At 39.3% G+C, this 16,208-nt stretch overlaps 1 protein-coding gene across 1 annotated transcript; it reads right to left on the minus strand.

Annotated features, from left to right (window-relative positions):
• Nucleotides 1-1,103: 1,103 nt before the first annotated feature.
• map3k7cl (map3k7 C-terminal like) lies at nucleotides 1,104-8,742 on the minus strand (the record flags this gene model as incomplete). Its single annotated transcript, XM_079214355.1, has 4 exons — nucleotides 1,104-1,397; nucleotides 5,087-5,202; nucleotides 6,342-6,400; nucleotides 8,667-8,742. 4 exons carry the CDS (start codon nucleotides 8,740-8,742, stop codon nucleotides 1,217-1,219), a joined length of 432 nt encoding a protein of 143 aa, XP_079070481.1. The 3' UTR covers nucleotides 1,104-1,216.
• Nucleotides 8,743-16,208: the final 7,466 nt, after the last annotated feature.

Consider the following 16,208-nt stretch of genomic DNA (forward strand, 5'->3'; position numbering starts at 1 on the left):
AACACAGCTAGTATAATTGATTATTTGTCTCCATATTCATTTTATACTTTAGGCTTTTGAGGTGTCAGCAGCTGTTTTGGCCAAGTATTAATTTGTCAAATAGCTGCGGTACTATGATAAAGATGACTATAGAGGCACATGAACGCTGCCCGAAAATGTGTTTAATGATAAACTTTGCAAGCAATTTTCCTATAAAGGAATTGCACACCTTGAATGCCAGGGTGCCATGCAGTAAAGTGCAACAAAGTGGACTAAGCATCTCCACAAAGCAGTTGTCAGACGGTTTGAAGGAGGAAGAGAGAAGGCTGCCAGTGTCAAACTGGCTAATCAGGTGACTGTTTCAGAATTCCAGACTGAGCTAATCTCCTCATGAAAAAAAAAAACTAGTTCCTTTTTCCATGTAAGCACCACAATACGGTCATAGAGCCAGCACAAACACAAAAGAATGTCGAGAAATAACACTAAGGAACTGTTGCTAGTGTTAAAATAAAATGCATTTTATTATTAGACGAGGACGATAAGCAACAGTTTATCTTGTTGTATACCTCCCTTTCTACAGGTGGGTGAGACACGCTACATCAAAAAAATGTACAACTCATACAGTGTTGTGTCGCAGCAGATACTTATTGTGAAATAGATAATCACCCTTCTTCTTTTGCTGTTCCTCACAAATGGCTATGATTTCCCGATCCCTGACACTCTGTTAAACATTTGTCTCATTTCCTTTTTTATTATAACAGGAACTTGACAGGCAAGTGACGGGGTGGGAGAGAGAATATACAACATTTGGACCACATCATACTACCTTTGGCTCCCTCCACAGACCTCAGGTAAAATATCTGAGTCTCTACAGGACCTGAGACAGATATCAGCATATCTGGTGATTCATGGCAGCTGACATTGTATAAATATACACTGTGAGGTATTGCAATGGCGACAGGGAGGTTCTACAAGATCACATAATAACAAACCCCAGAAAAGTGGCCTTGTGTCATGGCTTGGTAGAATAACTACAACAGCTTTACACAGATGATGACAGTAAGTCTGTGGTTCAAACAAATGACTCAGACACGAATAAACACAACGCCTTTCTGTAGCTGATTCACTGACTGTTGTTATGAAGAATGAACACTAGCCGGGCCTTTATTTCTGCATGGTGTCCTGCCCTGGCATCAGCTGGATGTTTGCAGGCCTCAGGTTCTGCAGAGGTCAGAGGTCACGAGGAGTCCTGCCTCATTCGATTGGTCAAGCAGAGTCTTTCCAGCTGCTGAGCGCGCTCATTGTGGACAGTCATCAAGGTGCGGTTCTCCTCTGTTAGACGCCGAAACTCCTCCTCGAGACGGGCGATCTCCATGGCAACCTTCTCATCCTCCACTAGCTCTGCCAGCAACTTGCGCCTAAGAGAGGAGTAAAATAAAACATTTGAAATAAAAATACAACATGTTAATAAGGCATTTTAAATAAAAATGCATACAAATTCTCCCAAATTCTACAATTATTTTTACTTTATTTTATTGAGTCAGGGAAACACCCATAACAGGTTCCCAAATGTGCAGACGATCACTCACATTCATACCTATGAGCAATTTAGATTCTCCAGCTGTGTCGTTTCTAGAGTGTAGGGGGCGTAGCCAGAGAAACCAAAATAAACATGGAAATTATGAAGACTTACAGGAAGCTGAAAAAAAAATGAAATTGAAAAAGAAAAACACTGCTTACTGTTGGGCAACAAAGCTAACCGCTGTGGAATAAGTCATTACAACATTCGGTGGGCCATGGCCTAAAGCAGTATAATATATATGATGCTGAGGGAAAATTTTGCCTTCTGTATAATGGAAGATGGAGTGCTAATGTGTAGTATAAAACTAAGTCACAAACATATTGGGTTAAGATGAAAAGCTACAATGTAGAGCCTTGAAGCAGCATTTCACCAAAGGTCTCTGTAAAGAAGACTAAGTTATTTGTGTGCAATATAATAAATATAAAAAGTTAAGTGTAAGAAGTGGTTATTCTCTGACAAATGTTTCTCCAATTGTAAGTCCATGTGGGCTGAGCACTTGCATGACAGAATACAAAACATAAACTAACATTATTTCCTCTACCAAACTATTTTTCCCAATGAAGCCAATTGAATTGAATGACTGTAGCTCTGGTTTAGACAGGATGACCTGACTGTGGCTGGCAAACAGTGATTTTACACTCTGGGAAGAGATCAGCCTTTGGACTTCGAAAGGCAGTGTAAGCACACACATGCACCAAAATGTATGTGTGTGACGTGCGTGTCATGTCCTCATGCCTGAGAGTGTGTGAATGTCAGTGTTGTATTACTGCTGGTAACTGCCAAGTCACATACCAGCAGCGTCAACAAAGAAGAAAAGGAGTCTCTATACTACAATATAGGCTGTCTGTGGAGCTTTAATGCCACAACTTTGACCGAAGCTGGCTACTGTTTTTCATTTATTGGAGGTTGCAATGTTAAATGATTTAAAAGCCCAAAACTAAATTTATTTGAGCTAAATTTACACACACATTAGACAGGTTTGCCATAATGGTGAACATTTTCTCCAGTTCTATTCATTAAAAGCACAACTCATTTAAATGTTGTCCAGCGTTTGCCCCAATATAAAAGTGTTTTTAATTTTGTTACTATTTTATTTCCTTTTGGATCACAAGTTAAAATATAAGTTTCTTGAGAATTACTTGTATGAAATATGTAATTTTCATATGGATACATTTAACTTATTGAGTCCAAAATGATGCATCATTAAAATGCAGCTTTTCTGAATCATGAACTGATGATTACAATGGACTAATCATTAGAAAAGGTCTTGTACATTGTCTAAAAAAACCTGTTTAGACTATTCATTTCCTGTGAGACCAGATCCAAGAGTAAGAAGCAATACGTTAAATCGACATAACTGCTTTGGTGGAAACTACGATATTTATTTCATTTTATCCTTGTGTAATTCCTCATTCACAATCTATTTTCAGCTTTTACACATTTGGAATGAGTTGGACTTTATTTATATTGTAATTCTTTATGACAAACGCCACTCTACGATACCATTTTAAATCGTACAGCATTTCACTTGTTTTAGGGTTACATGACTGTGTGATTTGCAGTTAAAGATCAGCGATTGAGATGCATTGCTTTTCTTCTTTCTTTATTAGAAACAAGTTCAAACCTGCATGTCCATATGTATGCGCCTGTGGCTATGCATGTTTATGTGACAGAGGGAGTCTAAAAAAGAGGAAGAGATCTTTTTCAGTCCAAAAAAATCCATCCAGAAACCCAGAGAAGCCAGACCAAATCTGATATAAAAATTTTACAGAACACTTTCTTTCATATTCATTCAAATTTGAAAAAAATACCTTACGCTGTGTACTGAAACAATAAAAAAAACTTCTAATATGGATGTTTTTACAACTCTTTCACGATTGGGGCTATTTCTTGTGTAATCTCTTTGTGTAGTAATATGTTCCAGTGAAAGGCTGAACAACATGAGGCCTCATGTTTATATGCATACTGAGGAGGAGTTTTGTGATTCTGTTCACTGGTATTACAGGAATAATTAAACTGAAGAACTGGATTGTTTAAATTAACAAGTTAAAGTTTACTAAACAGTGTTACAGTGTGTACTTGTTTGATACTGATCAAAAGAAACTTTGGAAAATCCCTCCGCAGTGTTGTTCCTGTTGTCGTCCTTGCAACACATCATTAAGTCTGTCTCCTGTCTATCTTTGTGTAATGATATGGGAAGTAACACAACTGTCATTGTATCATGGTCAATAATCAATAGCTACAAATATTCACTCTTTCACAAAAATATATTCAATGTTCAAAATGAAACATTTGTATCACTTAATAGCGTTATTGCATTTTTAGTATCGGCCTAAAAACACAACTGATATTACCGTTACTTGTAGTTGTGTCTCACTTTACTTTAAGTGTGAATCTAACTTTGTGTGTGTCAGTGGAAGTTGGCATGAGCTGCAGTGTAAAAAAAAAAAAGAGAACCAATAGTTTCTACTGGCCTGACTCATCATTTTCTTATCCAAACTCAAGGCTATACTCATCACATCAGAGTCTGCCTGCTGTTCTCTATTTAGGTGCTGCCAAGTGGTATAGGTTGTGTGTATGTGCATGTGCTTGTTTGTATGTGTGTGTGTGTGTGTGTGTGTGTGTGTGTGTGTGTGTGTGTGTGTGTGTGTGTGTGTGTGTGTGTGTGTGTGTGTGTGTGTGTGGTGTGGGGAAACAGCAAAGGCCTTGAAAATCCCACTGCTAAAACTACCCACAGCTGCTGAGGGCACAGGGGACAGTGTGCATTGTGTGTGTGCGTGTGCGTGCGTGTGTGTGTGTGATACACCTCTGTTTATGTGCAAGCATACCAGTACATATGATACGTGCATTATAGCATACAGCAAGTCTCACTCAATTAGCATCTTACAAGGGCTGCAGTGTAATATTCCCCACAGTAACGATGTTACTGTCGGGGTTAAATATGAGTCAGAATCGAAGAAAGAAACCCAGTGCAACCTTCACATTCACGCTCATTCTATCTTATTTCTAATTTAAAAGTAATTCTAATAATAAAGAAATGAATCTGAAATCAAAGTCATACATTACCAGCTGTTCAAATATCACCTTTTGGAAAGGGCCCACTGTAGATCATGTGCTAAATGCTGTAGGAAAGCTATAAACATGTGCCATCTGGTGGACATTTTGCCTTTAGTCCTCCTGTACAAGAGTTGCTCTAGTGGTCTACGTTTACGTTCCAAACTTCCACCGATATTACAATAAATTATTATCATAATTATAAAAGCACATTGTTATTTGTTCGCCTTGAATGATATTACCTAACAGTGTACCAGTAAGTGGACATTTGAACATTTCATTAAGCCAAGAAGAGTACAGGCAAAGCTGTAAGTAAGTACGACTAGATTTCTTTCACTTCTGATCCAAGCAGTGACACCAAACATAATTTGAACCTGCAACCTCCTGGTCAGATGAGCTCCCAATGCACCCATTAGGAGCTCCTGTTTAGTTTTTTTCATTTTACTTTAAAAGGCATTCACAGGGACTCACTTGCAGTCCTCAATCACGGCGATCTCATGTTTGGCCTGGTGGAAATCTCTCGCCATCCTGCAGTGCTCCTTGTACACCTGAACGCTCTCTCTCAAAGACCCACAGGGGGGCACTGGCTGCAAGAGGTCAGAGAGAGAGATACAACATCAGAGAGATACATCTTAGTTTAGGGACAGGCAAAACTAAACAAAAGAGTTTATAATATATACAAACCTGGACCCGTTATTTGGAACTTTCCAAGAAGGTCCATGAAATGTGCTGTGAGGACAACAATTGAGACCTAAACTAACTCCATATTACATGTATAAGACCTATAAATGCTTCTTTTTTTCACACCATGGAAGGCCTTAAAAAGGGGGAGACAAGACTGATGCCAGATCAGAATATTGCAAGTTTAAATCATGTTAAGGTTAATTAAAATGTTTACAGTCCTATAAATTTATTATGAATATTGATTATGAAAAAATATAACTACGATAAATGGAAATGAAACAGAAACCTCTATTAGCCTGTGTTACAGTGCATGAACGTTTTAATTTATTGGCCTGCTACTGCTGTTTTCATTTGATACTCTAAGCCAACATGCACTTTATATGACCCTGGCTATGGCACTCGTTGAAGGGTAATTCAATGACAACACTAATAGCAGATTGAGCGCACAGAGTGAAGACATTGATTTACAAGGTTGATAAGCTTAACCAAAGCTTTTCCTAATACTCTGTTTCTACCATAAACAGAATAGAGCTTTAGAGGGAAATTCCACCATCACACACATTTTTTAGAGGTACCTTTTCAACCTATGCTTTCCTTATCAACCTGCCCCAAGCTCTTTTATAGTTAATCATTTCCAGAATTATTCCTCTGAGCTGAGCTTTAGGTGTAAAATAGTTATACAATAAAGGAAGGAGCTTTAATGACAACAACAGTATTATTAACAGAGCAAAAACATTTAAAATCAAAGATGGAACTCTATTGGCATTTGACTCTCCATTCAATCCATTACAGCAATGAATCATTACAACACAAACCAGAGCAAGGCATGAAACGCAAAATGCTAATAAGAGTACAGGGCAGGTTTGGACTTTTCCTTTAAAAAGCACGCAATGTAATTCTTTACCAGCACTGTGGATTTAAAGTCATTGCCATCTCTTAATACTCTGCCTGTCCTCTCTGTTGCTGCTCTGCCAACAAAACAACGTGTGTGTTCAAAGCAATGTGATGCCACAGTATGTACGAGTATAGAAGTACTGTATACCTGCAGTCGCTGTTCAAGATCTGGGAAAGTCTGAGGAAGGTCCTCCACATCTTTTACATCTATAGAAACAGAATGCATTATTCAGATATGAACAATCAGTATAATGTTTGATATATACTGACATACCAAGACACAATATTGATTGTATATTGTTAATGATATGACTGTTTAACATTTAAAACAGTCATATCATCATTATTTTATATATAATATAATATAATATAACAGGTAAGGGGCAAGTTAATGTTGTTGCCAGTTGTGCTAAACATGTTATATATTGGTGAGTATTCTTGTTTATAAGAATGCATCTAATGCATCAGATGATCAATATTGTTTTTTATAAAATCTTAATATGTAAAGTAACTAGCTGTCAGACAAACGTGGTGAAGTTTCAAGGAGCAAAAGTTTAAAATACAAGTAAAGTATAACTACCTCAAAACCGTACTTAAGTACACTACTTGAGTAATTGTACACAGTACTCTTCCCCCAAAAGTCTTTGGACTGATTTCCTTGCTTCCATCAAAGTACTCTCTGATAATCACCCTGCAGAGATTTGAAACTTGTGGAAGAGAGATTATTTTGTCAAATGTAGCTCCAGATGATTGGGCGATCAAACAGGCAGCTGCTTTAATGGCTTTTTAAGCTCTTACATTGGACCAAAATCAAACACTATAGGGGCCTCTTATACATCGCCACTGAAGCACATTGCTCCATGTATGAATGAGCCGTGTCCTTTTACTGTACAGCAGTAATGAGCTGTCCTACTGAAAGACATGAAGGGTAAGAATACAAACAGACACATACAGTGGGCAGAAAGAACAGACAGGCCAGATGTATGGACAGACCGGGAGTCAGACAGACAAGCAGCCTGCCAGACAGACAGTCAGACAGACAGAAACAGACAGGTTGTCTGCACCAGCCTCTGCCTCGCCAGTAATGTCCCCCTGGAGTTGTGGAACACATGTGGAGAATCCTGGGATGATGCAACCTTCTAAAAGCAGAGGTATCAGTGGGCCAGCCTACAGCCATGGAGCCAATTATGATGTGGAATAAATACAGTTCTAATGCTTAGGATTGACACCATGTGGGGTTATATATGCCTGGCATGAAGTCATGAGAGCCCGAGAGGATCATCCCCAGATGGAGCACAGGTCTTAGTCCCTCTGCTGAGGAACACAAGTTCAAAAAGGCAACAACATATCCAGGGAATATCCAAAATGTGATTTTGGGGGGGTAGAGTCAGATTGTGCCTGAACAGCTCTGGAAGCAACGACTTCAACAACAAAAACGTGTGTGGGCATGTTATCAACTAAAGCTGGCCATGTACAGTTACTTAATCCTTAAGATTGATCATAAAAATCAACCAGCGCGCAACTAAACAAATACTTAATGGAAAACTAAAATGAATCCACTCAAATGGAGGGTTGAGGTGAGAATATAAAACAAGCTAGAAACACAAGTACAGCAATAAGAATGATTAAGAAAAGAAAAAGTGATTCAGAGGACATGTTGCTATGCGAGAATGACAGGCAGAATGTCATGGAGTTCAATGAATCACTGCTTAGAGTGGGATTTGAGTGTCGTTCCTGCTACAGCCCTTCATCTCACTTCCTAAGAGAAAGACAAGAGGGATCAGAGATGGGCGGAGTAGGACTGAACGTGTTAACTGCTTATAAATATAGGCCGGTGTTCTAAAAGCTGAAGAGTGAATCAGGCAGTAGGACACTGTTAGTATTAGAGGGGAAACCTGACTCTGCCATTGCATAGCTGCAGCTGCTGTCCCAGTGCCTGGCCCCACTGCTGTAAAACATCCTGACAGACTCTACCTTGCACCATAGGTAGGGTCGGCCTTTGAGTTTTGATTGAAGATTTATAATAATATAACTGCTCCCATAAGGAATCACTTGTGTGTATGTGCATACTTGTGCGTTTTGCAAGTGCACAGCTGCACACATGCATGTGTGGTCAGTTTTTAATATGCTGTGGTCTTACAGAAATAGAGGGAGCACCTGTCTCAGCTACTGCGTAGAAGAATGAGCACAGTTAAAGTGATAGGGTGTGAGGTGTGTGTGAGGGGGGTGCCTGGTCTGTTTTGGTGGGAGGAATGCCGTGCATGTGTTCCACACATACTGGAAATGCAGTGAGAGTAGAGCTCCAAGCAACAGCAGGTGTTAAATTATCAATTGAGTAATAGGTGCAACTACACTCAAAATAACTTGTTACCGTCATTCTTGAGACGACGAGACACATGTGTATGTGCGGGGGACTCGGATGGCTACAGTAGGTGTTTGTGAGTGCACTGTTTGTTAATGAGTGTGTGTTTACCTGATGTGTCGTCGAGGCTGAAGGCGATTCTAACTTCAGATTTATCAGGAGACACTCTTCTGGTTGAGGTGATCATTTATCCCTTCATGAGGCCACAGGCACAAAACAGAGCTGTTAGCACAGTCACAAGGGTACATTAAAAGGCACATGATGATGTAATAATGAAAATAATTTAAGAGATTTTATTATAAATTGTGGTGATTTTTTTTATTTGATTATAATTGTGGTGATTTCCTACATTTCTCTCTTGTATATGCCTTTGTGAAGGGCATTTTTTTTTCACAATTGTATTTATGGACCAGACAATCAGCAGATGAAGTAGTGGTTATGGTATGAATCCTAATTTAATGTGTACATTTATATACCTCATTTTGTATTCTGGCCCAGTACATGATTGGGATTTTATCCAGACTCAACTATATACTTAACTCAGCAGGTGCTGTGATCAGTTGGAATGAAAGCCTGCCTAAATATGATAGCCTGCCTAAATAAATCACGTGATTAATCCACGCCTAGGAAAGTACGTTGCTCTATGAAAACACACACACACACACACACACACACACACACACACACACACACACACACACACACACACACACACACACACACACACACACACAGCCTCCAGTTTCATCATGCATTTAGAGTTGCAGTGGGGTTAAATAATTAGAGAACTTTGACATACTGGCTGAGGTCTGGATTTGGCATGCCTCCCTCGTAGGTAAAGGCTTTTTATATCCGGGCATATGCCTGCTTTAACTCTGGTAAACCCTCTGTCTCACAACAAATCTCAATGACCTTCTACACCAGCAAATAAAGCATTTTTATTCAGGCTTTATTTAGGCTCTGTTAGTTGCTGGAAAAGCAAAACTTGCCTAATACTGTCAAAATGTAACAGTATTAGTTGATGGAATAGCATTATAGTGCAGTTATTGTCATCAATCCGCATTACGATGTACTACTTTATTACAAACATGGAATATCTCCAGCACTGGGGAGCTGAAAATCAATCATCTGAGCCAACAGGCCATTGTTACCTGAAGCAGCACAAGCCCGACGCAGGAAATTCCGTAAAATAAAGATTAAAATCAGGTAGAAGTGTACGTCCTCAATATTAATAGCCGCCTTTTCCCCGTCGGACCACCGCTGAGGTCTCTTCAGAAATAGTACAAGGCGTCTCTCGGCCGTAGCATGGCAACTACCTCTCCAAAAGTTGACCTCCACTTCCCTCTTGAGACTTCAAATATTATCAAGAATTCAGACGTGTTCCACCATAATCAATGCATCAGTCAGAAGGACTCCGGCAGCTCAAGTTTGTGTTGGCATTGACATGTTATCCAGGGACTGTAGCAGCCATGCGGGGAAGAGCAACACAACAGGGCGCAGGCAGTTGAGGAATGCCGTCCGCTGTCCCCCCGTGGGGACCCGGGCCCAATTAAATGTCTCAGATGACATGACTTTAGCCCGCAAAAATGCCCATAGCCGTGGCACTGTTGTGAGTGACACGGTCGCCGGGATGGTCTTTGGCTTTGCAATAGCTGTGCAATGAGACAGTTGCTCAGAATGAACATCTCATGCTATAAAAGCTCTGGAGGAAGAAGCATCCCAGTCTGTTTTCCTGCGGGGAGGTCGTAACGCAGGTGACATGATGTTTTGTACCGAGGGGGAGTTTCTTACAATACATACTTCAAAGGGCATCAAAGGGCACTTAAGGGTGGACTTTTTAGAAGGACAGGCCGAATTTACACATAGATCAGTTTACTCAGGAGTACTTCTTTGTAGACTTATACTCTCTACCCCAGGCTGTGAAAACATTCTATATAGTGGTGTATATAAAGCTGTAGCTTTCTAAAAAAAAAAAAAAACCCTGGTGTGGTCATCAGTCAAAAAAAATAATCCTGATTAAGGGATAATGATTTTCTATGGGGTTTTTTAAACAGAAAGACAAAGCTTGTGGGTGTAGAGTTTGAGAGGTTATTTACCAGGCAAGAAGGGTTTAATGAAAGTGTGACGCACCCAAATGTCTGGTCACAATTTGTGGTCAAAAGGATTCATTTGTGTCGTATATATTTTTATCATAGTGTTGATATAGACTGTATAAATATGGACATCATAACAGTTTCATGCAGCTTCCCTAAAGTGCAGCCAAAACGTATCGACCGCCCCCTGGTGGCTGGCTGCAGTAGAGGTCATTTCATTTTTTCTGCTAGTAAATTTGTAAATAGTAAATTTGGTTGTAATTGATTATTTGATTAATACGCGACGTCATGACAAACAGCCGGATTTCTCTCATGCTCCCCTCGTGATTGGTGCAGCAGGCAGGTGTCTGGGGCGAGACTTGGGACACCGCTCTGTGTGTAAAGCACATCGTGCACGGTGGCAGTTCCTACGGGGTATTTTGCACATGGGAGAAGTTTTCTGCAGGGTTTTTAAGTTCCCTGCCTGACAGAAATCTCCTCAGATCAAGCCAACAAACCTACATTTGAGGCAGTAGCACCAACGCTATGGAATGCTCTGCCTGATGTCATGTAGAAACAAACTTACAGTGCTGTTTGGTTAAATACATGCTCTATGGCCTGCTTTTTATCTGTTTATTTTCTTTATTGTTTTTATTGTGTATTTTACTGCACCGTCTTTTAATGTGTATTTGTTGTAATGCTTTGGCCCCTGTTATGGTCACTTTGGTTTAATTATTCTTTTTTCTCGACTCCTGTATAGCACTGTGTGACGTTTGTCTGTTATAAGTGCAATATAAATTAACTTTACTTACTTACTTGGTCAGGTTTAAGAAAACATCATCACATTCTGGCAGAAAGCCCTGAAGGCTAAGGTATTTAGGTATTTTGGCTGAACTTCTATACAGTAGGAGGATTTTGGGACGTGTCTATGCCTAGGTCTTGTTTTAGTTTTTTGCTGAAAGAGTGTTTCTGGTTTCCGCCACAAGAGAGAGCTGTGGACTGTGGGAGGTAGTTGTAGTCTAGGGGCAAGCTATTCCCTCATCAGCCTGAGAGGGGCCTGAGGTGAAGGCAAGTTGTGAGTCTCTCCTCACTTTTCCTCCTTGAAACAGGTTTGTAATGTGTAGTCACAGTTCTTTACACTACAAATGGATGGGACACTTGCTAAACTTCATAGCTATTAAATGTTATGTCAATAGTGTTTGTTGATTTAATGTTCGAATTAAGCGGACGTGGCTTTTATCTGACTAATCAGTGAGCCAACCAACCAAATAATATACTTCTTGGCGTGTTTAATGGTAGAACACAACCACACATTAAAGCCCAACTCCAAGGTGAAGTCCATGCCTGACATTTTCTCCATTGTTGAAGATGACCTTTACAGAATGTCTGTGTTTAGTTCAGCCCATCCCCTGCATGCTAAAACTGACATAATGTATGTCATGGCTGGTATATTTAGATATGTTATGTTTTATTGAAAATCAATATGTACAATAATAAAATCCCAGGAGACATTGTTTGCATATAACATATCATTTGTCAGAATGTAGATTATTCATTCAAATGCCATATACAATGTTATAAAATAACTACACACAAATGTGAGAAGTTTGCGCTGGTGATTACATACAAAGGTCAAAAGACCAAATCTGTAAAACCAGGTAAGAGTAATCAGTTTATAGAAAATGTACTAATTTTACTACGTTTATTTCAAATTATTGAACCTGATGACAAATAATTCCCAATGTCTCATTTATCAAATTCTTCAACCAAATATATACTTTCTACGCAGCTTTGAATACAACTCTGCTTCAATATACAGACATATTTGTATAGAATAGCATCATTTAAGAGTGAACATCAAGTAGGCCAGATCCAGATGTTTCTAAATATAGACCCTGCTAATCTTAAATTGTAAGGTATACTTTTCAATTGTGTGAACTAGGGGACTGGGTTAATCTATATCTGTTTTTCCTTGAATGAAGGAACAACAGATAGTAGTTCCTGAAATACATGTTTCATTTTTGTTTTTAAATAAAAATCCCACCCTGAAAGAGCAGCAATATATTGAAAACAATAACATAACACTTTCTTAGCTTAAACTACTCTCCCCACTTACCCAGTGACGATGTCTGTGCACACCTTCAGCTCTGCGAGAAGTTGGGAAGAAGCCGTCTTCAGACAGGATGGAGGCACTTTTCTTCACATTCCACCCTGAGTGATGTTGGGAAGATGTCAGCGGTCTCAGCTGCTGCTGGCGCCTGTGGCATCTGGGACGCCATGGACTCCTTCATCAACTTCCTCAATGTCCTATCAGTGCATACAATAAATCACATGTAAATACGTTCACATCATCTGTCAAAACCTTGTCATTTACAGCTCTGAAGACGATACAATAAGTTCATGACACGTGCTGGTTTTTTTACTAGCTGAGACTCTACGAATGTTTTATGTTGATGCAAAAAGCTAGAAATATTGTGCATATTACTCACCAGTCTGCTAAAAGTAAACCGCAACTGGACATTGCAGAGACTGGAAACAAGTGGCGCTCAAGTTGTGTGGAGATCAGTGGGTGACTTGGGCCATCCCTAACCCATTATCATCTTTAAAATATAATAAGCATATTGGTGACCAGAAGCATTAGCTATTCAGGACTAAGAGAGGAGGCAGTGCCAAGCACTCACCTTTATACAAAGAACACATGTACCAGCTGTGGTGGTATAACATAATTAATATAGTGATTACATTGTTGACTAGTTTTTTACAGCCTGTGGTGGGCTAACTTGATGTAAATGGTTATATGCATGAACCTTTATTTTTTTAACACGACAGCAACAATTTGCATTTGATTCCCCAAGTTTCCAGAGTGAAACAAACCCACCATTTAGTCTGTATGAACGCTGATTGTAAATGACAATAATGAATTATAGGCCACAATACCATAATAATTATAATTCTAAACTGATCTTAAGCCTTTGAAGCCAGGCCCCAAAAAATAAAAAAGTCTGAAATAATTATTTTTCAGGGTTCCCCATGTTCTGATTTACTGCAATATTCTGAAGTTATACATACATGAGGCCAGTTCACCGACACACCAGCAGATGAGAGCATTGCCCCTCAATTATTTACAGCGAGCATTTCAGATGGTAGGACAGAAAGAAAGACACAAAAAGACAATAGAGAAAGAGAGATAAATGATGCTCTGCACCTCCCAGAGCCCTCCTCCTCCTCATTTGTCTCCATTGACAGGCTGTTGACACAGACCTGCCTTATCAGCCCCAGAGACCGTTCATCTCATTGTGATGGATGGGACATACTCAAACGCCTGCCACTCTTTTACATTGGAGTCGTAGCTAAGCTTTGAGTCTTCTGAATGTAGTTGAGAGCCTCACGTTATGTTGTTCCTTCAAACCGCTCAGACTTGACAGGTTTGAACGATTAACACGTCAGATTAAGATGCATAGGAGGGAGAAATTCTGGAAGAAGCGCTTTCTGATGTAAAATGTATATTTAGCTGGTTTTATACAAGAAATGTAAACAAAATACTAAGAGACAAAATGTAATTCTATTGAGATTTTCCATCTGTTGCTGACCTTCCCTTCAGGTGAATGCAATAAAGGCAATATACTGCCCATTTTGGACACAACAAGGGGCTCTTTGAGCTGTCTTTTCATCTTGATTTCTCAGGACCGTCTCTTCATATGTGCAAGAATTATAGAAGTATGGATCATAATCTCTGACCTTCTTGCTGACGGCACAAACTGACAGATGCCACTATCCCTGTATATCTCCCAATTTTTCTTTCACCTCTCCAACAACGCCAAGGCTGAGAGCTCCGTTTCAGGATTAGTTATTGTGTGTGAAACAAACTGGATCATGAACACAGGTGAAGACTGAAATATTGTCCAACAGCGGAACATTGTTCAGGTGAAGTCAGGAGGAAGAAAGTCCTGCTGAGCCGTGAAGAACGCCAAGGCCAGAGTTGTAATCCATGGCCTCATTCATGATGGATTAGATGATGATAAAAAAATACTGCCTTTGGTTTTGATTAAGAATTATGGGGTTAGGAGATTAGAGACAACTAAATGCTATTACATTGGACTGAGCCCAATACCAGAATTAATCTGAATAACAAAAAAAAGAAAACTCATTACATGAAGAGATTAAGAAAAGCTCAGTCCAATTCTCATAGGATGCACACAAACCAGTGCACACCCTCCACCAAGAGAAATATCACAACAAAAACTCTGACTCCAGAAATTTATGAAGTATTTATATCGCATCATTTATTGCGCTTTCTTGTTTGAAATGTCATGCATTAGCTGTTAAATGCTAGGTCAACTTTGAAAGTCCTGACATTATTGATAATGAATTGTATTAAGGTTGAATGCTTTGGGTGGTCCATTAACATTTCCCACTGCTGTGTCAATATAATTGTTTGGAAATAATGGTTGTGTTCTTTACCTGATTTTAATTGATGGCAGTATTTCAAAAATGTCAAACAATACTGAATTGCTGCCTTCAATAGGCTATTCCCATAAACACAGCTTTTCTGATTCTTTTACCCAAATATAGAGAAGCTCCTCATGTAGCTTTAAGCTCAGAACACAGTAGAAATGAGGAAGATGTAAAGGACTTGACTGTAAAGGCAAATTTAATAAGAAAATTAATTAAAATAATGATACATAAAAAGTGGTTCTATCGGGAATATTGTGTGAGGAACTTTTGTGGGAATTAAAAGGTATAGTATTATGGCTCTGTCTGTTGAGCACAATCTTATATTTTATCATACATTGTAATTCCCCTTGAAATCTTCTGGTTAAGCTATATAACATGTAAACTAAGCCTGTAATGTACTTGCAGAGACCGTTTTTAGTCACGGTTTTAGTTGCACACATCCACGGGGGTCCACTGTTGATACTGGGAGACAATATTTCCCCTCGGGCTTTCAAATTTGACAACTGCAAACACAACAAAAATGACTGAATTTACTGATTGAAAAACAAGACTTCTACTCCCAGAGGAACAAGGAAATTGTCTTTGACCTCCTGAGAATTTCATGCATGAACAAAAACTCGTTCTCATTTTCTTCTACGAGAAGGAGCTCCCCGTGTCATATCCTGTTTCTGATGCACAGACAGCAATATGTCATGCTGGGGAAGGGGGGGAGGTTGCTGTCTGCAATTTTGGTGCTTGAAGGGTATAAAACAGCAGGTGTGTTTCTGCTTTTCCTTAGAGGTCCTTATCTCTTTTTACTGTCCAGGGTTGGCTCAGCAATACGCTCTGAAGCTACTTTGCTGCCTGCCAGTAGGTACACAAAGACACATGCGCACACACCACTGCTAAGCATAAACAACAAAAACAACAAAAACAGGGAATCAGTCAATGGTTTAAAAAATGCAAAAATCTTTTTACTCTGAAAATCAGTAACGTTAACGTAATTATACACAATGGGAAAATCTATAATGTTTGCAGATTCAACTCTGCAAACTGCTTAAAAAAGCAAACTACAGGCATGAGGGTAAAGTAATGGTTTACACTATGAGAGGGCTCTCATTCTCAAAGTCATCACCTGTTTTAACAT

Source organism: Taurulus bubalis, assembly GCF_910589615.1.
Source record: "Taurulus bubalis genome assembly, chromosome: 2".
NCBI lineage: Eukaryota > Metazoa > Chordata > Actinopteri > Perciformes > Cottidae > Taurulus > Taurulus bubalis.